Below are 25,463 nucleotides of genomic sequence, written 5' to 3'. Positions count from 1 at the left end.
CTTTAAAGAGTCAAGCTTTGGTAAATACTGCTTACTCAGCTGAGATCTGTACAGAAACTGGAATTACACTAACTACTAACCTGTATAAGCCTTAATGTGTGCATATACTGGTGATAATTATGAAAAGAAAGAGATGGATTTCTGAGTTTTAACACTCATTCTTTTTGATACTGTAGGTTATTCTTGCAGTTTTGGTGGTATTTTGGATTTTTGAGTCAAGTCATTTTCTGTAGAGGTACACAGACTCAAATCAATCAACTATAATACCTTTTTATTCTATTTCTTTACCTTAGTCTGTGTTAAGACCATTGTGACTAATAATACAGCGTTGTTGCTTTAAAAAAACCATACTAGAGGTATCAGGGATTTGTGTGTGTGCATTTGTGTGTTTTGACTCACGGGCTCAGGAGGAGGTGGAGGAGGTGGTTCTTTAATCACCTGTGGAAGAATAGGAGAGATTACATCAGGACCCCAAGGTGCTTATTGGTCCTCTGGAGTTCAGACAAACCCCTGTGAAGCTCTGGATAACTGTAATTTAAGTGCTGCTTTTCAAATGGCCCACCTCCTGAATGTAGTGTATGTTTCTTACCACAGTGCAGCAGAGAGGCCAGAACCACCACATGAAGAGCAGGGCCAGCAGGAGGAACAACACCAGCAAGGTGATCAGGAGAATGGTGCCATCAAACTGGTGAGTACACACACACACAAATACAAGCACGTTACAACCACATGCACTGCACTGCTGTACCAAACCACACAAGTTCTCACATGTACTCATCTGGACTGAGATTTAAAAAACACACTCTTACACTGTGGTAACAGTAGTAGTGGAAGTACCAGAAGCAGGGGTGCTAATAAAAACAGTAGCAGTATTAGAAACAGAAGTTGTTGTCCATCCAGTAATAATGGTATGGGGGCCATATAATCATACTTGTATGATGGATTTTAAGGAAAGCTCAGAGAAGCCTTCTGCTTTTCGTTCTTCATCAGTTCTGTCACTCTAAATATTCATGCTTTTGTTTTTCTGATGACAGTTGTTGGTGTTATTTGTGTGATCCCTGAATGAATCCACTAGCTACTTTGCTCACTTTAAGCCAGGCAGGCGTCCATGGGCCAAACCTGGTTCCCATTACAGACCACAGATGAGGATCACATGTGGTTAGACTTTCCCCTATCTATCCTGTGGCAAAGACATGGGGGGATTATCTGAACCCCACTCAGCGGTGGGGTCCGTCACAGAGAGTATATCACTGGAACCAAATGACTGTTTCTCAGAAATTTCCCAATCAATTTTCTTTAACTTTCAACAGCTGACAAGCAAAATTTGTGAAGCATCGGTTTAAACAATGACACAAATTTTAACAGTGACAACATCTGCGTTTTGCCACTCTCGCACATACAATGTGTGTGTCGTCCCGTGCTATACGGCCATATTTTATGGACTCGCTACAAAGACTAGAACTGCTGGAAGGGGCCCCGTGGGAGGATTTGAGGGAGAGGTTGCAGGGTTTTTTGGGTTTGTGCAGTTTGTTTTCAGTCTTTAGCTTGCATGTTATTTATTGCACCAGGCCTACGCATTTCAAGTAAGCAACTTGTCGTGCCTCCTTAAGCCTGTTGTGACTTCAGCCTATATGGTTTAGCTTAGTGGCGAGAAGCAGCTAATTGCAATGGTATGTCTAATTGAGCTCTGTATATCATGAACCACAACACAGACGTTTGAATTCACAATATTTTCAAGGATATGATGTTGCATGGACTGAGGGAAAACTGCTTCAAAGAGCATGTTCCTTTCTTGGCTGGGTGGGAATGTGGCTGTGGTTTCATTCCATATGTTCCAACATACGTGTTTTATTTTGTTAAATTGCTTAAATGGTCTTAAATTGCATCTTGTTTAATCTTGGTTTTAAGGGGATGACGCTCCACGCTGCTTCACAAGCTTATATACAGAACACTGACACACCTGGGAGCTACAGGAGTCTAAATGCACCTCGGTCATGGCTGTTACAGGATGCTTCTCTGTCGGTTTCACAACCAAAATGCTGAGATTGAACCAGCAGGCTCACGGTCACGAACCTGCTTCTCTACCCTTTTGTGTCCAGCCACCCCGGGGGGTTCAGAGGGTCTTTTTTTTGGGTGGATCGCTACTACAAACCCCTGTGGTTTGGCTCTCACAAAAACGGGGAAAATAAGAAAATTGAAAAAGGGAAGATGAAAGAGGGTAAGGAAACTCACTCCAGAGAACAAAACAACAGGCTTCTAGGAAAAGAGATGAGATTGAAGAGGACAGAAGAAGCAGGAGGAAGAAGAGTGGAAACTACATGAAATACAAGAAGACCTGGAAAACCTCTTTTATTATGCGCTGTATCATGAAACATGCGATAATTCTGTTTTTTAAAGTGGAGACCTGCAATTTAAAACACTATTCATCATCAGATTAGAGGACACACCACTGCTGTAGATAATCATCGGAAAACATTACTAACATTGACTGAAGTGCAAAGTTTTTAATTTCTTTGTTTTTACTGTATGATTTTGTGCATTATTGCACCACGAGGAGCTGCATCAGCCATCAGACATTTCTGAGAAGTGCAGTATCAGTACACTGATGTGATTGTACTGAGCAGGAGGCAAAAAGCTGCAACTTACACACTCTGTGGTGGTGATGTGCACGTTGCTGCTGATGAAGGACAGACCGTCGTTCATGCTCACTTGGAGATAAATCACCCTGAAAAAACACAACACACGCAGAACAAGTAAGTTCTGTATCCTCATGTCGGCAGCTCACATTACAGTTCACAACAAGCCTGTTAGGAGCAGTTTATTTAGTCTGAATTATTTCCTCTTGAAGCTCGGTTTGTTTGACCAGAATGATGTCATTTGAACTTGGGTTCACACCAAATAACATCGCAGAACCGTCTGCAAACTGTGAGGTGGTTTTTTAGAAGGGAGAAAGTATGAACCAACAGGAAACAACCACAGAACACAAGGAATTATGAATTGATGGAGAGGTATAAGAACTGAAGAAGTGTTGTCTGGCCTGATGCTGACATTCAACTCTGTCTTTCAAGGTTACAGAAATTGGAGTCAGATCTCTTTGCAGCCGCCAGAATCTCTAACCTGGCAGGAGAGCACGCTCCCAAAACTGCATCCAATACGTGAGCTACTTGGTGAGTGGACTGACTGTTGTTTACGAGCCTTGTTTCACTTACAACTGAGCAATTTAAACCCAAATGAAGCAAATACAAAAGTTTTCCACTGTGGTTAAAAACCAGAGAGCAAAAACAAACTGTAGGTGTGATTGTGTGACCCACTGAGCCACACAGCAGGCGCGGAGGCCAAGGTGGGATAGATGAACTTGAAGAAAATGGAAATGGGGGAAAAAAACAACCTGCTAGCAGAGATTTTGTTTTTATGGTTCTGGGCAAGTTAAATATTTTCCCAAGACATGACACCATACTAATTGCACTCTCAGGAATGAGAACAATCTCTGTCACCAACCCTTTCTAAATGCAGCCTATGGTCTTTACTTGGAGCTACTAAATAATTTCCTTTACAGAACGTAAAATACAGCAGAGAAAAACTCTTTGTCAAAACATGCTTCTGCCCACCCTCCAGTCCAAACCTCGCCCATGTCAAAACTCCTCTCAGAAACTCCAACCCTTCCAAGGTTTTTGGAACTACAAGAGTCTTTCTTGATGGTCTGAGTCTCTTTCTCCTCCGAGTGGGGAAAAACAGTTCTGAGAATTTCATGTGACCTCCTTTGGAGCCTGTTCTGGTGCAGATCCTCAAAACATGTGGGTGAAAGCATGCATTTTAAACACCCAACCCCAGCTCTTATTTGGTAGAGGACCAAGTGGATGTGAATGACGTCTGGCAGATGGAAAGCAGGCCATTTCACTGATAAACCTGCCTTTTCTCTGACTCATGGAGCTGTCTGACTGCTTTAAGGAAAAAGGAGGGTGGAGGGAGACAAGAACTGGTTTAGTGGGTGAAGTTCATGATCAACAGCATGTGGACCTTGCTGACAACAAACAGCTGGGAGACTTGGGGATTGGAACTTCAAAACAGTCTTAAAGCTAAAGAAGGGGCAGTTTCTGTTAATGTTTTTGATGTATCAGCATTGTGTGGCTGTATGTATTTAGGGGAAAAACGTATGTGCTAACATTAGACAAGTATGAACAGAGTTTGGTATAAAAGGCATAAATAAAACACAGTTGAAATGATTGGATGAAGCATTGGAGAGTATTTTGTGATGAACTTAAGATTCTTTAATACCATCATTTAAAAGCACAGTGGACCTTGATAGTATAGTAGAACAGGTTGATCTGTTCATGGCTGTTCATCATCATTTATTTTTCTCACTGTCAACAAATCCCATAAAAAGACCAAACGTGCTAACCCAAAAACAATAATTTGGTCTGGGTCCAGCTCATGAAGAAGCCAAGAGGAGAAGGGGTGATGAGAAAAAGGAGCCACAGAAAACATTAGGTGGTGTGGGTCATCTTTTCTATTCTTTGTATTATTGGCCAAACGTGTACTTCATGATGTCACATCTATAGGCAGAGAGACAAACTTCTACACCTGAACTATCAGAAAATAGACCAGAATGCCATGCAGCAATGAGAAAGTTTTGGTTTTTAGTAAAGAGCCTACAAATTAGTTGTTGCCAAAGGTAAAATAGCTTTTCATATGAACAGCTGCTAATCAGTCAAAACCCAGCTTCAGTAGTCTGGGGATTAATGAAGCAATTTAAACACTCACTTTGAAGGTTTTTCCACCCTGCCGAGAATCAGGCTGCATACAAACACATGACCACACGCTTGAAAGCCCAGGCTAGCTGCTACGTGGCTTTGATCAGCCAAAACTGGACAAGGAGACTGTTGAAAGAGAGTAGGAGACTGATGGGATGAAAGAGGGAATTTTTGTGTGACAGGATACAAATAAAAGGCAGATACAGAGAGAAAACGTGAACACACGGACAGACAGAGGAGGTTGGGGGGCTGGAAAGCAGCCAGCGAGGCAAAGCAGTTAGTGAAAAGAGCCACCGTGGCACCGAAAGTGAAGGCAGCGGTGGAGAGAAAGGGGAGGGGGAAGGGAAAAAAGATAAGTGGGACTGGAGAGTCGGGAGGTTAAGGGTTGTGGGGATGGGATGGAAAGTTTAACAGAACTAAAGCAAGGGCAGAAAAAATACACAAAGGCAGAAGTCAACTGGCTTCTTGTGAAGGCACACGATGTACCCTCACTTTTACGACCCTCCTGCCAAGGTATCGATTAAAGCCTCAGAGCTCCAGTCGTCAGTCCAGCTTGCTTAAATGTTTCCCCGCTGCAGTTAAAATCAAATCCTCTCTCTGTCCACACTACTGCCAGTGCAAATATTGACTGTAAATTAGATTTATAACTTCTACGGGAGAATAAAATGAAGGAATTTCTATCATAATTATAGAATATGCTATCAGCAATACCAGTACCATTAACAGTCATGAAAGTGTGTGAGAGAGTGTGTAATACTGGCTGACAGGCCTTCTCCTGCCCTCTGTCTCTGCATGCACTTTAAAGTCTTTAACCACCGTCCGCTGAACTTTCTCCTCTGTGGCCTGTTTTTCTTTCTTCTCTTCCCATAAAGACTTAGGTTAGAGAGGTTTGTGGATTGTTGATGTTGGAACATGGTCGGACCCTAAAAAGAGACTATGGCCAGATGGTACAGAGCAACTGTGGCCGCGGCGTAGGACATCAGTACATGAACTGATCATGGATGTGGTCACCTGATGGAACAGCTCTTTGTATTATTTTATATGAGGACTGCTGTTGACTGCTGCATTGTTTCTGTTTTGAAGCTGTACATGGTTCAATCATTCATTGCCAAAGACAATCCATGCCAGTTCTCTGCACATGCTTAGGTCATGGCTGGCTATTTTTACCTTATTTTCTAAAAGAAATAAAGCAGAAGCACTGTAAGTTAAAAGCTAATTTCACATGAATAAAAAAAAGCTGCTTACACTCATTTATTGATAAAGGTTATTTTTCTTTCTTATGTTAATATTGCAATAAATATCAAATCGTGGACTTTATATCGAGGTATTTACAATTTGGTGCTGGGCAGGTAGCACAAAGTGATTCTAGAGCGTCGGGTGTCGGGTGGTAAAGCCAAGACAATAAGCTGAAAAACGCTAAAAGTCTGCCTAGCGCTGAGGAGAACTGCAGAGCTGGCTGAAAATACTCTGTTGGGTTGTCACTATGAGCGGCCCCTTTCACCTTAAACATAGTAATTTGATCTGTTGTTAATTTAAAAATATTGATTACTGCAGCTTTAAGAAAATGTATGCTGAACTGCTGGTCCACCTTTACTCCACAGCTCCAAGAGTCAATGAAAACCATGACCAAAACTTCAGTTCTCTTTTGTGTCAGCAGAATTAATACAGCCAGTCACTTTAGATTTAGAAGTTTCTAGTCTTGACTTATTGGAGTCTATGTAAGTCAAAAACCAATTGTCTCCAGTTGTTTTCACTTCTTTGTTCTAATTCGGGACAGAAGCAGGACAAATGCATGAAGGGTTCACCACTGCATGTGCTGGCACAGCTACAGAGCGCCTTATATTTTGCTAAGCTGTACTGGGATCTAGAAAAGAGGAATGCAGCCACGGATAGGGCTTGTAAAAAGAGCTAATATATGGCAGGCATGTTATGGTCTGTGCCCATACACACATGTATGCATACATGTGTTTCTCTGTGTTTGAGGCAAAGAACGCGATCTGAGGTGCATGTGGACGCCCCTTAATATGAATTATAAGTGCTTCCACAGTTGAGACAGGATCTCTGAGAACAAATAAAAGCATAAAATCATAACCAGTGGCACTTACTTCCCAACTTCATCGACGACTGGAGCTGGACACAGTAAGAATGTGTTTTCTACGCCGGCCGGCTTTTCATCTGCGACAGAGAGGCAACATTTTGAAAGTTATACTTTCCTCCGAAGTGGACTTTTCTGCCTGAGCTCCCGAAAGGGGAAACACAGGTTCATACACTGACTAAAAAACTAAAAACCAAACAGACTAAAAACTGACTAAGACTGAAAATGTCCCAAAGTGTAGCTGTACTTACTGACTGTAATGGTATCGTTGATTTTGAAGCTGCAGAGCACCTGGTTGATGTTTCTGGCATGCAGAAAACCGTTTCCTCTCACCACCACTTGAAAAGATTCTGGTTACACGACAAACGTTAATATTTTTACATTTCAGACACTCGGTGCCAAGTAAAATGACATTTTATACTGTATGTATTGTAATGAGGCTCATTTTCATGTTGAAGACGGCACAGTTACATTTCGCACCTAGCACCGTTAGAAAGGCAGCACTTTCAGTCTGAATGGCTTAAAAATCAGAGAACTGTCGTGTGGTTCATGTGATGATGTAATGTATCAGCAATAGAAACTGACACTAAAATAGACAATATTTCATTTTTTACATGTATGAATGTATGTATGTCCATATACAGTATGTACATATTTTCTCTTCCTGTTTTTATGATGTATGTATTTTTTTTGTCTATCATCCAAGTTATTGTTACTGTTATATAAACATATATGACATACTGTACAATATCACTCATAAAAGATGATCCAGAGACATAAACATACAGGCAGTCTATCATGCTGAGAAGCAGTAAAAGAGTTTTGGCCTAAATGTCTCATCTGGCAGGATGAAAGGTTGTCAGAACTTTGTCCGCTAAACAGGCAAACTGTCGGTCAGTGTGTCAGTCATGTGACTGTCATTTATGGGCCCTAATTTGCCTGTAATTGGGCAGCGGGGATCTGGATGAACTAAATACAAAAATACAGCGAAGTCAGCTTTTCCACGCCATGACTGAGCCCCTCAGCACATGACAAATTTATGATTGTTGGACATTAACTTCAATAGCTGCAATGCTGCCTTCAACACAGAGAAAATAGCAATAAATGTATGAGGATGAGGCTGAGCTGCACAGCACTCGCTGCAGCAGCAGAACTGCTATTTGGTTTGAAGTGAAATACTTTTCCTCTTGAAGGGTGACAGTAATTCACTGCTTAATAAAAGACAAAAGCATATGTGAGAAGCAGTAAAAGTCCCTCTGTTTCTGCCAAAAGTGTTTAATCAACCCCTGCTTCTATCAGTTCATTTCTGCTTTTTAATGTCCATTTAATGCTGCTTTAACTGTAATAATCTTTCTCTTGGCAGAACACTAAAGGATGTTGTCTACTTTACATTTCAGCTGCAGCCAATCTCACCACTGCCACTCTCTCACGGTCAATCCTTTTAATGAGACCCTATAATATTATTCCCACTGCAATACCCTGTCCCAACAGATTTCCTGTTAGTGACCTGGATGTCCATATAGGGTCGTTTTTTAGTCTGGGATTGTCATTACTGAAACGAGAGAAGGGGAGACTGGGAACCCAGTAATGAAATTAACACAGTTGAAGAAATGATGGGGGCCTGGCACCGGTGTGGATGGCTCAGGAGAGACCCACTTCAGTTAGTGTGTGCGAGTGTGTATTTTTAGCTCCCCACCTCCTGCACACACACTGGACGGCTCAGCTGCCAAAATCTCAATGCAGGATTTCTTGATGATCTGGAGGGGAAAGGAGGAAAATGATAGCAATCATTTCTGCTGGCCTGTTTGTAACGGCAGTTTTGTCAAAGTTTACTGTTAGAAAAATGGGAATTCTTTGGCTTTCTATGACGTTATTTCCTTAATCAGTCCTGGAGGTTATTACAGTTTAGGGTAAAGTTAGCGCCTAAGTCCTGATGTTTATTGTAGTTGGAGAATTTTACAATGCAACAACCTCAGCCAAAGTTACCAGAGATTACATCACACAGCATTATGTTAAAAAAACACAATCGTTTATAGTTTATTAGTCTGCACCCTAAAAGCCTTTTCTCTTGTACTGTTAAACTAAAAACACGTATGACAGAGCTACAGTGTGTTCAAGCAACTTATGGAGCAAAGGCTTACATAGTTAGTTAGCCAGCCAGCTGCTAAAATCTGGCTGCGACAGGTGTCGTCGGCTAGAAATGAGAAGCTGGCTTTTGCCTGTCTACGTCTGTTCATGTCTAAGAATTTCTAGTGGTTAATCTTTAACATTATCATTGTAAACTGCATCTTTGCCATGTGAGGATTATATGGCGGAAAACCACATCGCCACTTCAATCTGACAACGAAACAAACAGGGAAGCTTATGAAAATATTAGCTTCTCTCATGTTGTAAATGTTGTTCATGAGCCCAGTGAACAGAAAGACTTGCAGTCCTAAAACTGTGACAGTGGGCTATTAATCAGTGTCACTTTTGAACTCTTGCATTGTGAAAACCAATGAAGTGACTGGATTGAGGGGCTGATGAGGAACAAGGCCAGAAGTAACTTCTCACAGCACACACACACACAAAATCTCGTGAGGATGCATCTTAATGCAACTGAAAGCTCCGGTTGGAGGGAGCAGTTTTGGCTCATCTGTTTTTGATCATGGCAGTTTTCATACTACTGACAAACAGTACACTAAAATATGTTTCTGAAAACATTTTAGGCAAGAAATAGGCAGCGCAGTTACAGAACCTTGATTAATATTTTATCAGCGCTGCCTTGTTTGACAGTTTGCTCTGATTTCTACGGGCCTGGTGTTTCGTGCTGGATGGACTCATTTGCATAAAGTTGAGCACAAAATACGGTTTCTGGTCTGTCACCTTCTCGTCATCATTCACCACGCAGCTGGATCTCGTGCTCTCCACAGAAAATGAATCGGATCCATCTACTTGACCCCGTCAGTGGATCTACTGTGTCTGTGCCTTTAAACACGCTCCTATTACAGTCACTCAAAGAGTTTTCTGTCTATTCATACTGAGCGTTTTCTAAAGCCAGTTCCGACAGCCAAGGGAGTAATAAAAAGTGATTGTACTAATGCAGGACAGATTCAAGATAAATACATGAATGTGGACATTTGCACGGCCAAGCAACAGGAATGCCTCCCTGCACGGAGAAGAGTTTATTTACCGAATCAATGACTCCCCGGAGGGCATGGAAGCCACCCAGCACAGGAAACACATGCTCAATGGTGTCTGCAATGGTGGCCAGCTATAAGGGGAGAGAGGCAGAGACGGAGGTGTGGATCAGGAAAAACAATTAACAAACAATTTGCTGAATAAGTACATAACGGAAAATTAAATTACAAGTTTTCAAGAGTGTTTTTCTGTAACTGTGGTTAGGGAGACACCTCCAACATTCAGAGGTTCATGACAATGGGTGGCTGATAGTTGATATTTATAACAAGCCCAAACTGGTCTCAAATGTACCGACGTGACATAATTTCAGTAATTTGTAGGCAAGCAGATCTGTACAGTGAGAGTCTGACCTCCATGAAGAACTGCATACACACACTGTGAAACCTGGGAATCCCGTACACAGTAATGATCACACATTATCCACAACCAGGTAATGGGTCCATTCACAATCAATCAAATGGAACTTGAACTAAGCTTCAGGGAGACCACATCTGGTTACCGAAGGTCAAGCAGCCCTCATGGGAGAGGAAACCCTTCGGTCTCAAATATCTTTCACATTAAATACCTGAATCACCCTCTTCATCATCATGTTGGAGCTAATTATTGAGTATTATTTTCTCCAGTGCAGCTCTGTGCCTTGGCATCTGCAGTGGCCAGAGAGGCAGCTCGGAGTTACAAAGAACACACAACATAGTTTTCAGGAAATTTTAAATTATGGGTTAACCAAATTGCACAGGGGCCACTGAATACGCTCCATGCAACATGGAGGTAACAGCATTTTGGATGTCTGGATTCCTGAGCACATGTGAATTACAGTACATGCATGGGTAAATGTAAACGGCCTGTAGGTTTCAAAGATAATTACATTTAAGTGAAGGGAATTCTTTTCTTTTCAAACCAGATGTATAACATGTATGGAAAATACATGTTGACCTGCCAAATAGCTTACATTCATTGCATTAGCATGTGTGTTACCTGTGTCTCGTTGAAATCTTTGACTCCAACACAGTACACAATCGCTCCAAGAGACCTGGCTCTCTCTGCCTGTTGGAGGAAAGAGGGAATACATATATTACTAAAAACTGACAAGACTGGCAGCTGAGCAGTGTGAGTATTTCTGCCTGTTCCTAGACCCAAAACTGCAGCAGTTTAGGAAATTGGGCCTCAGCGTGACGTTCCTACCTCTTGCTGTGCAGTGATGAGCTGGTGTTCCTGCAGCTCTCCGTCCGTTAGTGCAATAATCACGCTGGCCGTGCCTGTAAGAAACATACAGGCACGCTATAACCTCAACATAATTCACAGCTTAACCAGAAGTAAGTTTTCATAAGCATGAGTTATCTGATGCTTACCAAAGTTCTCCTGGTGTATCTGCTCGTTTGCCTTCAAGTAAGAAGACACTTTCATGGTCAGATTGTCAAGAAATAACAAAGGTTTCACATTTAAGCTAGTAATTCAATGAACTGCTTTGATTCTCAGTGTCAAATAACATTAAAACCCATCGCAACAATGACGTACTCTCTGCAATCCAAGGTGCATGAACGTGTCTCCACCAGGAATCTCTCTTTTCAGCGCGTTGAGCCCCTTTCTGATGTCCACTCTGCAGAGGAGAAACACAGCTCAGTTGGTTTTGATGAACACACATTTAAACTGCTATGCTGCTCTCTGTGCTATGGTGGGAACTAATCCATCTCCCTGCCTTTGGTGTGTGTTTTCCCCCCGTTCTCTTCATAATTAGCACTAAGGTCTATGTAGATTATTATGTCTCTATCCTTTACAGATGTTTTCACCCGATTGTGTTCATTTCATTCACTGAAGGACGAATGCAAACTGGAGACATCTCTGTTGGAAATGAAACCTCAGTTTACGCAACAGCGGTTGATAGTGGGTTTCACCTCTCATACACCCTCTCTTACAAAATAACACTGAGTTTTAGGCAACAACAGAGAGCATCTGCTTTCACTCTGGTACAATAGTTTGAGTTTATTTTACGACTGATTGTTTTTCTTGTGTAAGAGCATGCCATGTTAGAATAACATTTATTTATAACATGAATTCAGCTCTGGTTACTCGGTTGTAGATAATTAATTCCATTAACCAACTGAATTTACCTGTTTTCCGTCAGCTTCATAATGGTGGATGCTCTGGACGAGAATGTTATGAAGGACATCCTCAGCATGGGACTGGAACAGAAAACAAATCCATCATCAGCCTACACAGTTGGCCAGTTTGACTTGAAGAGTGTGCAGCACTAAAATCCCCACAGATTGACCAATTACTGATGGTGCGTGCCAGAGACTGATGGTGAGTGCCAAAACAAAATTCAACAGCATTTGGCTGTTGGTTGGTGATTTCCTACCTTGCACAACATATAAGTAAACATTTCCACATCATCTGGGATTAATCAAAAACATTGTGCTGATACTTAGTCACAGCAATACTGCAACATATGAAGAAACTGGCAGAAACCCATCGTGTGCTTTACTTTCATGCCAGAATAAAATGAACAAAGTTGGAGTCCTTTTACTTAAACATATTTCACTGTGGACAAACCAATTCACATCCTTATAGGTCACTCCAACAGGCTGTGTGTGAATTGCTTCTTGAATGTAGAAGCTGAGTGACACCATGCATGGGTTTGAGCCGGTGTGCCGGATTTGAGCCATCTGTGCGTGACACTCACTTCAGTGTTGACAGTCAAACTACGTCACTGAATCCTCAGATGTGGTCAAGTTTGTTACTCTTGTTTATTGGTGAAAAATTATATTTAGAAAGGAATTACATGCATGTAAACAAACACACGGCTATCAGAAGTAGAAAGAAACGTGTTGTGTTGTTTGTGAGAGAAAGTAAGTTCATGCAGATTGAAGCTGTTTGACATTTTGTCATGTTTGTTGGAAACAGAGACTTTGAGGAGGGTCGGTTCTTTGCATTGGCTGAACCACGGAGCTCCGGGTGTTGTTGTGGCCTTCAAGCAGGACGGACAAAACAAAACCACCCACGAGCTGAAGGCCATTTGTTTAAATATATTTTACACTGCATTATATTAAAGTAATATCGTTCATTCTTTCGTCATGAGAGGGTGCAAATACTTCACTCATATCCACAGAATCTGCATTTGCTTTATTAGTTACAGAATAAATGCAGGATGACACTTCAAATGACTACTGATCTGACATCATAAAAGTGAATAACAGTGATCACATACACATATGATCATATTGAGTGTTTTGCCCATTAGCCTAAAGTGAAGTCTGTCAGAGAGCACAGGTACTGGTGCAACGGCCATTGCAAAATATTGGTTTCTTTGCAAATTAAAAACATATATACATATAACCTTATCAGCCAATTGTAATCTAGCGTTGCATTATCCATCCTGGATTGTTCTATCACATAAAGAGGTTGCACTTAATGGAAACACTGCAAGATTAAAAAAACATTTTAATTCAAGCACTACTGTCTTTTAATATTTCTATGTATGTGCACTGTTCCCATAATGACTGTATATTCACCTGTTTTAATTGTAATGCAGCATTTTTTCACTAGTATAATTTTGAAACTAGTTATCAAACTTTATTGAACAGGACATGATACAATATTACAACTCAGATAAAAAACTTTAGAAAAAGAGACTCAATAGAACTTTTTATTATTCACACTTATTCAAAATGTCAGATCTCAGTAACATTTGGGTAAAAAAGATCTGAGTTGAGTCACTTAAAGCTGCAGCATTACAGTGTTTCTGTGTCAGCCCTGCCTACTGAAAGCATCCATCACTCTTTGCCTCCTCTAAGTCAATGGAGGTTGTAAAACCCAGGCTGTTCATATGCACAGAGACCTTCCAGCCTGTAGTTCCTGCTGTTAACCCCACTGACACCAGACATCAGCTCAACTACTGCAGAGACAGAGTGAAACATCAGCCAGGACGCTGAGTGACTTAGCATATGGGCTGTTGTAGCTGCAGAGACAGATTTTATTTTACTTTACTGGGGTGACTGCTGTGTGAAGTGTGTGTTTCTCTTTAGTGATCTACATCTCAGGGCTCCAGGAAGTCGAGTGCAGAGGCAACAAGGCTGTTTAGTGTCCAGAGACTCACAGTCCAGTTGTGAAGCCTTTAAGTGTTACAGTATACTGTCCACCTATGTAGGTCAATTTTTTCCTACATATTTGATGGGTTCATTATGTTAACATGCATGTTTCTGTTTATGGAGAGACTCTTACCTTTTGAATTTCTCAGCTAAGTTCTCCACGAAGTAGTAGATTTCCTCCCAGTGATTGTTCACACTGCCAGACCTAAGACATGGAAAAAGAGAAACTGATGAAATACACAACAATAATGTGTACACAATTAATTTTCAATGTGATTATAGATCAACATCCCTGAAACAACTTGAATCATGTTATGAGTCGTGTGTAAAAGTCATGATTGCACATAAAGTAATAAGAACAGGAGGCAGCAATAGCTATCCCCAAGTAACTAAAAGCAGCCTCAATTCATGGGCTTTATTAGCATGGTTGGAAGATAACATGTAGCTTGAATGACTGTAGCGGTCGTAAAACATAATATCTGTATATATCTGTAAGATACAAATGATTTGTTCAGCACGAACAAAATACCAAGGCTTAAGCTATCTGTCAGACACACTGTAACCTCCATATGGTGGAGCAGTCAAACAAGGAAAATACAGGTTGGTGAGCCAAAAACAACAGGGGGTGAAATCGTTAGCTCCACAACACAAAGAACAAGCTGTATGTATCCCGGGCAAAACTTCACTCTCTGTCACAATTATTTGTAACAAATAGCATTGGTTTTATTTAATAGAGGAATATTGCTTTTATTCCATAGTTGCTATCAATTGCTAGCATGCTATTTAGCGGTCTACCTAGCAACAGATGGATAGCTAGTCCACCCTTTATCTGTTAGTAAACCTTGAAGGGAAGGATTTAAACCTAAATTTCATAAAGAACATAGACCATTGATAATGTATCACAAACACCACAGAGGGGATAACTTCAATCAATTAGCCTGCACTGTACATTAGGGAGCATTGATTATAGTGTTGAGATAAAGGAGCCTGGTGGCATGGTCTGGTGTGTAATTTAGCACCGTCCTGTAACCTGAATGAGCCCCTCAAGGCTGAAGAAATTGGTTCTGGTCCACCCAGGGGAGCCTCAATAAAACCGGACTATTATAAAAAAAATCCCTAGGGAGTTACCTTCATTTCCTCTGGGCAGACTTTGTGTCTCTCTCTGTGTGTGTGTGTGTGTTTGTGGCAATTTTATTAAGTGTGAGCATGAAGGGAGAGAGAGCTTCCGGCATGATGTGACCAGTCTGCAGGTCATCAGTTAGCTAACGAGTGAGCCAGAGAGATGACACATGGGAAATGAGCTAATTGACTGCGGTAAAACTGGAGGACTGTTCGGAGGATGAAGCTTAGATAGACTGACTGAATGTTATTCTAGGTGCTTTGTGACTGATGTAATGGCTTTAGGCACACTGGACCTGGCCTGCACCGATGTGTTGCTATTTATCTGTATGGGACAGAAGGTCAACACCAATTTTTATCCACATGAATTATTTGGATTTCAATTTCTTAAACAGTTTCCATTTCCATGCACAATGGAGAAGTGTGTACTTCTGCCACACCTTCATTGTTGACTACACAAAAGCACATATGAGTGTCATTAAACAGTGAATCATTTTAAAAGTTAACATTTCACTCATTATGATGCAGGAGGCAAAACTATTCCACAACAGCCCTTGAAACCGTCACTTGGAATCAGAGTGTATGTGAGTTAATGGGAACCAGACTAAACACTGGCTGTGTTATCCTAGCTTACCTTTTAGTTGTATTAGTTCCCAGCACACTCAGAAACCTGTCTGATAATCACGTCTAGACATAATAAACAGAATGAGCTATTTCTTGCTTATGGGCTTTGCATGTCTTGGTAAGAAAGCATGACGGCATTCAACAGTTTATTTTCTCTACAATATATTTTGATTGTTTGGGTATTTGACGATGCAGGAACCGACAGAGCCTTAGTCTTGGGAGTTGCTTTGGAAAACAGCACCAGATACATGGCCAAAACATGAAATGGAAATGAATTGTGACTAATGTTATTTGCCTGCAATTGAGTATCTCTGAGGTTATACCCTCTGGTGTTTTTGTGTTATTGCTTGGCAGCAGAGGGGTAATTATTTGACCAGGCTGGGGGGTAGACACAGCCAGGGAATACCAGGGACTTTCCCATGATGCCTCAGTCATTTCAGGCTTTTTATGCTGCCAAGCAGGACTCTAAATGCTCTGTTTAGTAGATTGGACAACGTAACAACAACTCTGTGTGTTCTAATGCCCAATTCTCCACTTTAAAGAGGAAACAAGAGAGCTTTTTACTGTTGATCAGCTATTAATCTTCCAGATGCTGAACTTGCTGGCCTTTAAAACTCAAAACGAAAACTATGCAGCGACAAGCATTTAAATGAGAAATCAGCATGAGCAACAGTAGCTGAAATGGGAGCCAGGTCTGACTCAAACTTCAACCATTAATCCAAGGAAAACAAACTGATGGATTGCTTAAAAGAAGGCGAGCTGCTAAAGGAAAGCAACTTTCTGACTAAAAACATCAAGAACCTGTCAGAATGAGTGGAGCATTTCACCTCTGCCAAAGGTTCAAGTTTGGGTTCCCTTGGGCCACCCATGCTGGTAATATCTAGACCCTTACTCCAAATACAACAAAAGCATCCACAAAAACATAGACATGTTATGTAGGCGTTAATGTTTTCACTTGTCTAGTCAGAGCACATACAAATGCTGGTCAACTAAACATCACACCTAAGCATTTTCTCAGTGTTGCTGTTGATCTGATGACACGACTTGTTCCCCCCCACATCAAGGTTTCACATTCCCGCGAAGCTGACGGAGCAAAGAAAGAGGACAAGACCTTACAAGCTAAACAAAACCCTCCCAACATATTAAAATCTTGAGGTGGAGGAGGAGAGGTGTTTAGCTTGGATGTTCAGCTAAATGTGCAGCGCAAACAGAAATAGTCACACGAGGATCACACACACACACACGCACACACACACAGAGACAGCCTCTGACCTGGAGGAACGGCCGCAGCCAGTTTCTTTTGTAAATTGTTCCATTACAGCAACGGAGGAGGGGGGGCAGAATATAAAGTCTGGTGAGACTTTCCTGCAGCTAACAGTCATGTAGAGGTGTGGGGGATCATTTTTGAGTATTTATTTAACATCAGGGTGAATCTGAGGACTCCCACCTATATGGTTTTTAACTGGTTATCTGTCTTTTTGAACCACAATGGCTCTTGTTTGGCTTGGAACACTTCAGTTGTCTGAGGTGGGTGCAGTCGTGGGACCGAGGCCTAGCTTGCAGTTTCGCTCACCTGTCCAAACACCGTTGGGAAAGGAAGTGGGCCATTTCATTCTGTGATTCTTGATTAAACCATTTTATGCGGTGCCTTTCCCCCCTCAATCCTTTGATCTAATTTTAATGGTCTGAGTTGAGCTCTAAAGTTCAGCGGTTTAGGGTTTGGACTCAGAAAATAAAGGATTTGAGAGGTGAGGGGTGTTACAATTTGCTGACAAAATGATCATGCCCAACAGCAGCTGAAGTTATGTCATAGCAAATCGTCAAAGCCGAGCGACAGTGTTTTCTCGATTGGACAGATTCTCTGAGCAAGATGGAGAGCATGTGTTTGGCCTTGCGCCACTTTAGGGCTGAGAGAAGAAGTAACAAAGGAAAGAAAAAAAGGAAGGAAAGATCAAGGGAAAGATGAGGCGTCTTATCAGTGAGATTAGAGTAAATTCAGCTGACTAGCAATGAGATAATGTGAAAAATCTGTTGGCTCTATCGCAAACTTGTCTGCCAGAGGAAACATGCCGATGATTCAATGAAAACTTCAACTATAAGGCCAAGTGCTTCAGCCAACACAGCTGGCAAACACGTCGCAACAGCCTGAAGTACCAACACTGCCAGACAACCAAAGCAAGGAGTAAACTTGCTTGATTAAATCACCAAGTACCTAACATAATATTTAACATGGACTTTTTGATTTTTACAGGAATCATTGATCACAGATACTTTTAATGCTACAGCGTTGCGAAACAGACACAACACCATATAACTTCCTCCCTTGGGATGATAACATCCTGTCTTGTCATCAGTTGGTTAATCTGTCCTTCACATTTTTCTGAATTATGAGGGTCTAAATGGGGAGATGCTACATCATGAAGATGTTTGTACATCAATCAAGTATCATGAAATTTAGTAAGATCTTCATCTATATGGTGTATGTGGCTATAATGCAATAATTTATAGATAAGATGCAAAATAAAAACTAGCCATGCTAGGTGGTAAAAGCTGTCTCTTTACTCTGGCTAGTGACACTTACACAGGGGCATATTTGAGGTTAGGTTTGCTTAATTGACAGCTCTTCAGTTGTCATAGTGTCTCAATCTGCTTCAATCAAATTTAGCTCCACCCAGCCATCACCAGACTGTTCCCAAATTAGCATCTTCATGGTTCTTGTAACTGAGAGATCATCCTAGAGTAAAACAAAACCCAGGTTACATTCACCTCTAAATCTCGGTGTCCTAAACTCGACATTGTTGGGATACTTCATTCCCTCTGCTACTACTTCAGTGCTGATGTACTTTTTCCAAACAGCTGTGGGCGCAAAGGGAGGCAGTATACATCATTACTGTTCACCAGTGCTGAACAGACTGTGTCTAGTGGAGACAGGAATTTCCTAGATGCCCCCCAAGGGTCTGAGAAGACCTGAAGAACGAAAACATTCATAATAATGCAGTTTTCTTCTGGCTGCGTGAGATTGCAGAGGCTGGATCTACAGAAATGACTCAGATGGTGTGCGAGAGTGGAAGTATGTGTGTGTGTGTGTTTGTGTCAAGGAGAGTACACAGCTCATTTGGAGGCGGGTTAGACAGAAAGACTGAGAAACAGCAAGAAAAGATGAGGCTGGAGGAATAGCTACGACAGAACAAAGAAGCTCAGACATTATAGAAATGCATAGAGCAATGCAGCACAACAAAGGGCCATAACAGTGTGTGTCTATGTTTCAGTTCTTTACATCTAATGTGTACTTAACATTTATGCTGGTGCTGTTAAAATGCAGGCTGCCACCAACATCTGCCTGGAATAGTAGAAAATACACTTCTCCATTTCCAAAACACAGCAGCGAGATTAGCAATTTGGTTAGCCGTAATGCAAAGAAGCAATTTGCTGTAAGTGGGCTAAAACATGCAGACCCAGTGGTATGGCCCTTTAAGCATCATTGCATTTAGCATCGGAACTTTGTTAAAAGAGAAAAATCTGCCACTTTGAAACTGTTTTGGTCAATATATTTATACTAACAATGTGTCAGACACTTTGTAATGTGAAAAATGTTGCCAAAGATAACCATAACTCAACCCTTTTAGCATCTTTCAGCTCACTGTTTTGGCTTCATGGCCATAACTTAACTGTTTAGTTGAGTCTCATTGTACACAGCAGCAGGCAGCTGTTTTCAGCCAAAAACCTCACGTAAAAAACCTCGCTGTAACCTACGAGTCCGGCACCAAAAGACAGATACACACTAGCTAGTGAACAGAATGGAGCATTTAGCAGCAACACAAACAGATATGTTTGGAGTTGGTGCAAACCTAAACAGAGCTAAACAGGACACAGAATATTGGACTTCCATGCTGGTTGGCTGGGTGTAAATGAGAAGCTGCTTGATATTTTGAAAAAAGCTGGTCATGCTAAGTGTTGAATGTCAATTATTTATCGAATATGCCTGCAAATCCTGTAACTCCGGCAAAGGATATTACAGATGAAGCACGTTCGATATTAAGCCTTCTTTAATTTCTGAACGTAGTCCACTCTCAACTACCCAGCAAGCACTTCTCTCCAAAAGGGTGACGGGATGACGGCATGTGGGAAAAAGCTCCATTGGTCTGGGGGCTTAGCAGCTCTCAGCTTCGTTCTCACGGTTCAAAGTGTCGAAGAAGGAAAAAAAAAAAACCCAATTCCACTAAGGAGGCTGTCTGCAATTCCAGCTGGGCCTACCCACACCACCCCAGCCGGCAGCCAATGGTGGTGCTCCAATTTAACTGACTGGGCACAAGGATTTGTTTGTTTAAAACCACTAACCTACTTTTACAGCCATTGCAGAAGTCAAAGTCTTTACTGCGTGATTGCTGAGATAATGCTGCATGTCTATTCCAAAACCGGGAGGAATTGCTTGGAAAAAGCTTGCTAGTGGAGAGGCATTTGAGATGTGTGTTAAATGATAGAAATTTCTCATTGTCTGACCATCCAAAATGGACTTCGTAATGCACTTTTTCCTGTAGAGTCAGAGTCAGACTCGTGCATCAAATACCACCAGGAGGATAAGACTTAGAGGGGCATTCATCCCCTCATCCTCACTGTCCCTGAGGGTCTAAAGACAGCAGGATATCATCTAAGAAGGCATTTTTTTCCTGCTGAAAACACCAAAGCAACATGCTGCAAAAGGCAAAATAACAAAACACAGAGAGCAAGTCTCATTCCACAGCTACAACGTAGTCACAGCTAGACATCGTCGAAAATATTTATGGACTGCAGCTGCAGTTTGGTTTTTCCGCTGACTTGCCAGGAATCAGGAGGCATGACCCAATGCCCAACCGGTGGGCCAACTCGTGACTTCATCAACAACAACAACATTTTGCAGCCAGGATTAGTGTTCTCAAAAATAAAGACAAGACAAAAAATTGTAGTGTTTTGGCCCAGGCTTAACGGAGAATGATCATTATAAACAGCAGCACTAAAGTGATGTGAGAATAGTGTATTGCTACATCTTTAAATAATGATACTGCAGTAACACCAAGTAGGTCAATGATGAGTGTGGATTGAGGAGGTAATGGGAGTCTGGTGGAAACAAGAGAGAGATAGATGGAAAGAGCTTGTGGCAGGAAAGCAGACAGACATGGACACAAAAGGAAACAGAAGAAGACATCTTGTAAGGCAGCATGAGTCTGCATGCTTGTTGATCTCTCATTGACACCAGCATTAATAAAATACCACTGCACTTTTACACAAATTCAACAGTGATAACATTACTGAGGAGTTACCATGCACAAGATTGTCTTCCAGTGTGTGCCCAATCAGCATAAACAAGATGACTGAATGCGGTTTTTCCCAAGGAGTGAACATAAGCATTTGGCCTAAAGGTGAATTCCTTTTTGTCCCATATGAACACACCCAAAACTTCCTCTGGCTCTGTGTTCCATATAAAACAGCAAGCTGCGGCCCGCCTGCTCTGAATCAGCAAATACACATCCTCTTATGTACAGTTCATATGCTGCACTATAGGGCTTAAAGGTATACACCAAATGATCACAGTAACTATGTTGAGGCCTCTCATCATTATTTGACAGCCAGACCGACCAACAAGTAAACCTCCTCAAAGCTTAAAGCTGCTCAAAAGACCTGAATTACACAGGTGTCATGTTCTGGGTGGGTAACTACCAACCATCCTACCATTAGGTTTTGGTTATATGTACATTTTTGGTGTGTGGCTTTGTGGTTCTATGGATTGCGATGTTGGGCTCTCAGTCGGCCGGTCTGCTGGTCCACCGCTTTGCCATTACAGTTCATACAGACATTCATGATTCCCAAAGGATGAATCCTTCTAACTTCTGTGATCCTCTGGCTTTTCATCTAGCACCATCATCAGGTCAAAATCCAAATGTGTCCAATACACTGCTTTATGACCACCTCCCTGCAACACAAGTGATATCCCCACCCTAAGTTGTGTGTTTAGTTCTAAGTAGCAAATGTTAGCATGCTAACACACTAAAGTGAGATGGTCAACATGGGAAACATTATATCTGCTGAACATGAGCATGTTAGCATGGTCACTGAAAACAGTGTTATCATGCAGCGGTTAGCCTTTACCTCAAACCACCATTGTGTCTAAGTAGTAAGTACAACCTCACAGAGCTGCTAGCTGTAGACTCTTACTTTCTGTGTGACCTTATTTAGATTACAGTAGTAGAGAAATCACATAATTGCTGTTGCATGTCTGACTGAGAAGCATATACCATAAACCACAAGTCAGGGATGTGATGTCACATTGTTAACTGCGGGTGGCGGGGTGTGGCTATGGCCCATATGTTCCCACATTTCATTTAATCAAAACATCATTTTCTGTCTTTTATTTGCCAAGGTTTTGGAATTGTTCATGTTTTTCCAATCAGCACCCTTGTTGCATGAGGTTTTGTTTTGGGACCCTTGGTTTTGCATATTGTGTCATTTTGATTTTGTGTTTTTGCTCCTACCTGACCATCGTATTTGTTAGCTCCAGCATCTGTGTCCTATTAGTTATTACAACTATAACTGTCACAGTTTAACTTCAGTGTGCTGCTGGGACTTAGCTGCAACCTTTTAGTCCTGTCACTGATTGCTGTGTTGCTGTCCTTCACCCCTTTGACCCCTAGTGGGTCCTTTCGAACATCCAAGATTGTGCAGGTCTGTTTTGGGTAGTGAGTCTCGCTATAGCGCAAATTTTCCAAACTCAGTCCCAGATGCCCCAGATTCAAACTGGAAACCATACAGTCATTAGCGACCTTCACTACCCTTCAGAGTGCAGCCACCCATGTGTCTCAGACAGCACCGTCCTACATGTTCAAGCCATGACGTGACATCATCTGCCCAAGTCTGCAATAAATGCCTCTGGAGTCCACTTTATGAGCCAACGCAGCAGTTATCTTTCCTCATTACTTTGAAACTCATGACTCTCCTCTCCACCTTCAACACAGTGCCCAAAGTGTGTTTCTCATTCTTAATCAAACAGACCCGACACAAATCCTGTCAGCTTAACTGTCTGTCTGCACATTTTCTTTCCAGCTAAACACTACCGACCCTATCTGCAGGTATGATGCTGATATTGGACGATTCTGCAAAGAACCAGATTATGTTCAGTAAAGATGTTTTTGAATGTTTTCAGCCGTGCTAGTGGCTCCAGAGATGGCAACTTCAGTTGGCCGGTCTGTCCACCACTTTGGTCCAGACTGAAATACCTCATCCAAACTAATGACATTCCCATCAGACTCAGCTGTTCGTTGCGTTAACTAGCAAATGTTTGCCTGCTAACACGATGAACTCTGATGGTAAACATGGTAAACAGCATACATAGCTAACATAGCATGTTAACCTTTAGCTAAAATCACTGCTGGGCTGAAGCATAGCCTCACAGAGCCACCAGTGTTTTATTTTTTCCTGCATTATCAACACACAGCTGGTTGAGGTATAGTTATGGATTTATTTTTCACCTTGCTACATGAAATGCAGAGTACTGAACGTATGAGTTACTAAATGTGGGCAACGGTTGCAGTGTATATGCTTCAGAATTGTGCAGTATTAATGTAATTCCTGGAAAACTGGGCTGACACTACAACAGCTGTTACTGATTAAAATAGCTTCAACCAGAGATGAGTAGCCAATAGGTGACATCCTCATCCTCTGTGGCCATTGTACAAAAAACAAGTTTGGCTCTTAAGCCACTTTATTAAAAATCTGATTAAAAGACAAGCAATTAAATCTTTTGTCATTACTCTAAAATACAATATGTAGCCCCCCCTTTGTTGATAAGTAAAAGATGAAGCCAGCATTTAAGTACCTTTTATCATCTGCTATTCTACACACTGAAACCCCTTCTCACAATCACACACTTAAGCCTTCCACATGGATCAACCAGGGCAGAGAGTTCAGACTGTGTCTCATAAAACCAACTCAGGCCTGAGGGATGGGGTTGATGGGTGGCTGAGCAGGTCTCTAATGAGCTTCCTCCTGTTTGAAGTCCACAACCAATGTCTAAACCTTGTTAGTCACCCCCAGAGTGGGCATCAAAGCACGCAGGCGGGCTAACAATAGCATCTGACATCGGAAAAAAAAGATGCTGTTTCCTTATTTGCAGCATGTGTCAGTGTTTACCGCACAGCACAAGCCAAATACAGCCCTGCACATCTGGGGTGCAGTCCCATGTGTTGTGTCCACCTTTGCTCAGGGATCACATGCCAAAAAAATGTCAAACTGTGACATTCAGTGTGTACGGCAAGGCACTTACACTGCCACGAGACACTGGTTCCTTCTAGGGGATATCAGTATATCAGATGCTAATCTGCAAAAGATTTGTCACTTCTCTCCCTCATGACCTCACAGATGAAAACAGGCCTTTAAAGGTGCCGCATGCAACATTTTGCCCTCCAAATTAAGGCCACATTTTCCATAAATGTTGTTGCTTCCTGGACTTTCTTGTTCCCCCTCCCCATTCCTGGCATTGCTCCATTAGTGCAAGATATAGGATAAGAGCTGACACAGCAATATGCTTTAAATCCCGGTTAAGTAATCCCAAAATAAAATGGCAGAAAATTAGAGCTGCAAACGTTTAATGTTGCTCCCAATAATAGATTTCTATTGTACTTTCTCCATCAAATTTGCCCCAGTGGCTCACAATGACTGATTGGTTACAGTCTGCATTCTCATATCTGTGTCTCTGCAATAAATGCAACGAGGCAGAGCTTTTACACTTCAACAAGCAGCACATTTAATCTGTGATCTTTAGTGGATACTGAGTTGCACAGAGGATGAGTTAGGCACATGAATGTGTATCAGCTGTACAATAAAGGCACTAAAAGGGAAGCAGGCGCTCTGAAAGTTTCTCTTCGCTTTTCCTCTTACACTCTATTTTCTCTGCAGCTGAAGTCCAGCGCTAAGATGTCACATAACCACAACATTTTTCCAATGTGGGCGTACAGAAGTGGAAATGAAAGAGTGAACGGTGAGCAGTCACTGAGCAAAGAGCAGCAAAAAAGTCCCCTTTGCATGGATGGGAATTAAAGAACAGCCTCTCTTTGCCTGAGAGACTTTTAACGTTTTTTTTTTGTGTGTGTGTGTTTCTTTTTCTTTCTTTTCCAGGAGGATGACAACATGGTGTGTGGAGAGCGGCAGCGGGTTTTAACACGTAGAAAGACAAGAGACGGATCATGCTTGAAGCATCCAAACCATCACCCCTCTTTCTGCTTATTCAGCAAACTGTATACAGCAAGTCAGCGTCACCGCGCGCGCGCACGCACACGCGCACAGCAGACGCAGCGGTGCTATCAGCCAGATAGCCTAAAGTTATTTTCTGCTTTTTACAATCGTGTCAGAAGCTGAAACTTTGATATTATTCCCCTGACATTAGGAAAATAAGCCCCGTGCCTTGTCCTGAATTGCCGCATGAGACAAACCAGGCAATAAAACTATTAACACACTAAAAGTAAATGAGATGCTATCTTATTTTTTAGTGTTTAGCTAGCTTTTTAGCTATTACAGGCTGCATTCTCAATGATATCGCTGTTAGCTTATGTCTTTGTGAAAAGCACTCAGCTCCAAGCCGTT

At 41.7% G+C, this 25,463-nt stretch overlaps 1 protein-coding gene across 1 annotated transcript in view; it reads right to left on the bottom strand.

Annotated features, from left to right (window-relative positions):
- antxr1c (ANTXR cell adhesion molecule 1c) overlaps nucleotides 1-25,463 on the bottom strand; it is a 36,621-nt gene that overhangs the window by 10,635 nt on the left and 523 nt on the right. Inside the window, exons 2-14 of the mRNA XM_041962536.1 lie at nucleotides 14,245-14,316; nucleotides 12,135-12,206; nucleotides 11,542-11,623; nucleotides 11,376-11,406; nucleotides 11,209-11,282; nucleotides 11,002-11,070; nucleotides 10,019-10,099; nucleotides 8,543-8,603; nucleotides 7,098-7,196; nucleotides 6,857-6,926; nucleotides 2,647-2,725; nucleotides 590-685; nucleotides 400-438 (exon numbers count right to left, since the gene is read on the bottom strand). Of these exons, the coding sequence (XP_041818470.1) occupies nucleotides 400-438; nucleotides 590-685; nucleotides 2,647-2,725; nucleotides 6,857-6,926; nucleotides 7,098-7,196; nucleotides 8,543-8,603; nucleotides 10,019-10,099; nucleotides 11,002-11,070; nucleotides 11,209-11,282; nucleotides 11,376-11,406; nucleotides 11,542-11,623; nucleotides 12,135-12,206; nucleotides 14,245-14,316 (925 nt within the window). The remainder of the gene's footprint in view (nucleotides 1-399; nucleotides 439-589; nucleotides 686-2,646; nucleotides 2,726-6,856; nucleotides 6,927-7,097; nucleotides 7,197-8,542; nucleotides 8,604-10,018; nucleotides 10,100-11,001; nucleotides 11,071-11,208; nucleotides 11,283-11,375; nucleotides 11,407-11,541; nucleotides 11,624-12,134; nucleotides 12,207-14,244; nucleotides 14,317-25,463) is intronic.

The sequence above is a fragment of the Chelmon rostratus genome, chromosome 21, assembly GCF_017976325.1.
Source record: "Chelmon rostratus isolate fCheRos1 chromosome 21, fCheRos1.pri, whole genome shotgun sequence".
Taxonomy (NCBI): Eukaryota; Metazoa; Chordata; class Actinopteri; order Chaetodontiformes; family Chaetodontidae; genus Chelmon; species Chelmon rostratus.
This window is presented reverse-complemented; position numbering and strand designations above follow the sequence as displayed.